This window comes from Microtus oregoni, unplaced genomic scaffold (genome assembly GCF_018167655.1).
Source record: "Microtus oregoni isolate MIOR12 unplaced genomic scaffold, Mior012 000061F_ref0000440, whole genome shotgun sequence".
In the NCBI taxonomy this organism is placed as follows: domain Eukaryota; kingdom Metazoa; phylum Chordata; class Mammalia; order Rodentia; family Cricetidae; genus Microtus; species Microtus oregoni.
Window position 1 is genome coordinate 2113131 of NW_024543871.1, and position 2848 is coordinate 2115978.

General features: G+C 49.1%; 1 protein-coding gene across 1 annotated transcript; it reads right to left on the reverse strand.

Annotated features, from left to right (window-relative positions):
* Positions 1–2047: 2047 nt before the first annotated feature.
* On the reverse strand, positions 2048–2848 carry LOC121439430 (proline-rich protein 23A3-like). The gene has a single exon (XM_041639935.1). It carries the CDS (start codon positions 2846–2848, stop codon positions 2048–2050), a length of 801 nt encoding a protein of 266 aa, XP_041495869.1.

Consider the following 2848-nt stretch of genomic DNA (forward strand, 5'->3'; position numbering starts at 1 on the left):
AGTACCTCAGGCTCTTCTTATTAACTAATTCTTATAGCTTTTATTAGCCTGTAATTCTTGTCTATTTTTGCCACGTGGCTTGATAACATTTATTTATTTATCTATCTATTTATTAAAAATTTCTGCCTCCTCCCATCCCCCAATTTTTCTCCCACTCCCCCCATGCCCCCTATCTCTCCAGTCCTAAGAGAAGACAGGGGGCCCTGCCCTGTGGGAAGTCCAAGGGCATCCCGCCTCCATCCAGGTCTGGAAAGGTGTAGGGTCAATATGGGAACAGGGAAGAAGATATCTTAACTAAGGGAGCCATTTTAGGGTTGGCAAGAGACTTGGCTCTCGAGGGGTTCCCAGGTGTCCAAGGGGATTTTCCCAGTCAAGTCCTTGGGCAACAGAGGAGAACATGCCTGAACTGGCTTGGTATCTTTTTCTGCTAGGCAGTCACATCTTGCTTCCTCTATGTAGTGAGGAGCTGCAGGCTGCTTCCCGCCACCCAGCTAGCTTTACCTGAAATAATTACACAGAAACTGTATTCTTTTACACACTGCCTGGCCCATTAGTTTCAGCCTCTTATTGACTAATTCTCACATCTTGCTTTAACCCATATTTAGTAATCTGTGTAGCAACACGAGGTGGCTTACCAGGAAAGATCTTAACCTGCATCTGTCTCAGGTGGGAGAATCATGGCGGCTGCCTGACTTGGCTTCTTTCTCCCAACATTCTGTTTGGTCTACTCCAGCTACTTAAATTTCTGTCCTACTAAAGGGCCAAGGCATTCTCATTATTTAATCAATGAAATCAACACAAAACAGAAGACTCTCCCACCCACACCACATCTGTATATTGGTGTAGGTGGAGGACTGAATGTCCCTCTTCCGAGACTTCTCTTGTTCTCATTGGCCCGCATCTACTTCCGGCCTGGTTGCCCTACCTGCCTATACTGCCTGCCTGTTTGCTGGCTAATCACCATTTTATTAAAAATAATACAAGTGACAGGATAAATGACCATAGTCTCAAAGCACTACCCCTTAAAAAAAAACAAGAACTCTGAATATAATGTACTTTGTATTGCTCTCTCTCTCTCTCTCTCTCTCTCTCACACACACACACACACACATACACACATACAAACAGAGCCACACACAGACACATATTGCCACACACAAACACACAAACAGACCTGTGGAAATTTCTTTCTCATAAATCCATTGATCAACCACCACATACTATGGTCTGAATATTTTATTAATTTATAGTGACATTGGAATTGGAAACGTTGCTTTGAATAAGAACATTTGGAAGTAGGAAATACATTTGAGTTTTTGTTGGAGATCAAGTTGGACTTCCCAGAGATCTGGTTTCATCGGCTTGTCCAGCACTGCAAACTAAAGGACCCTGGAAACTTCTTTCTGCAGTAGATGTCCTGCTTGCTTACTGTCTTGTTTGTTTGTCAAGGCAGGGTTTCTCCTTTAGCCCTGGTTTTCATGACAAGGTATCAACAGTCACAGTGCCAGCAGGTTAAGGGATAGCTGGAAAGAAGCAAAGAATCATCGTGCACTCCGGGCTAGGAACCATCTTCTCCAAATGGGGTATTTGTCAGTTCCCCCAGAGGGCAAATTGAACTGTCCAGGAGAAGGACCAAGGAAGGGTCAAGTGTCCACGCAGTCAGGGGAACATCGGTAGGAGACTGGCAGCATAGCAAAGCCAGTGCTGCCTTTGTTTCTGAGAAAAAGGGACACCTAGTGTTCTTAGAGGGAACCACTTATGCACTGAGGTTGACATGGAAGGATTTCAGATGAATCCCAGAATTGGAAGAGAACTTTCTGTTTCTCGAAGGCAGCTTTTTAACTTCAGGGGTGAGATCTAGCGTCTCCCTTCTTCTCCAAGTCTTTATCATCTTCCCCCGTGAATAGTGTGCAGCGCAGAGTACTTGTGTCCATGCATACAGTCTCAATGGTAGGCAACCGTGTGGCTCTAGGCACCCTGGGAATCCCCTAGGGTGTCCAGGTAGGTGTCCACGGTGCTGTTTGTTGAGGCAGAAGTCGTTCCTTTCCTAGAAGACTAGTCGCCTCTGGGCCTTGCGCCTAACCATTGGGGGCTTCTGACGACTCCCAGAGGCCTGTTCTTCGGGACTTGGAGGAGGAGAAGGAGGGAGAGGCTGCAGTGGAGATCCGGGCAGAGGGCACAGTATGCTGTCTTGGAGGCTCCAGACAGACCAGGGAGCATATCTCCCTGCACTAGGAGGGCAGTTTTCACTCCAAGGATATGGCATTTGACAGGGAAACATGGGGCTGAACATGCCCCTGAAGGGCGAAAGGATTTCTGGGGCCATGAGACTTGGGTCATTCATCAGCGGCATCACAAAGTCTTCCTGAGTGTCTTCATGTGGACCAGGGACATTTGCAAAGCCTTGGATGTATGGTAGAGATGCACTATTGAATCCCTGGTGTAGGGCACAGACGTGGTGGTCCTGGGGCATGTCAAGGACAGCGGCCTCCTGCATGGCTGCAGGCCAGAACACAGGCTGTCCATGTTGGGAGGAGGCTTGGAGGTCCTCGGGGACCAAGAGGATGGTGTGTCTGGCTAGCGACACTCTCATGACCGAGCCAGGGTCTGGCTCCAGCAGCAAGTCGATGCCTTCCAGGTGTAGTTTCACGGCACAGCCGGTGGGAACGAACACCGTGGAGGTGAGCTCCTCGCTGGCAGGCCTGGCAGATTCTTCCAGGTCTGGCTGTACCAGCAGCGACCACAGGCCAGCAGGCTCCTGGAGGCACAGCCTCTTGGCAGGGTGGGTCTCTTCTGGCTGCGGGGCCCAGCGGGGCGTTTGGTAGGCATTTGGGCTTTCTGGCGCCAT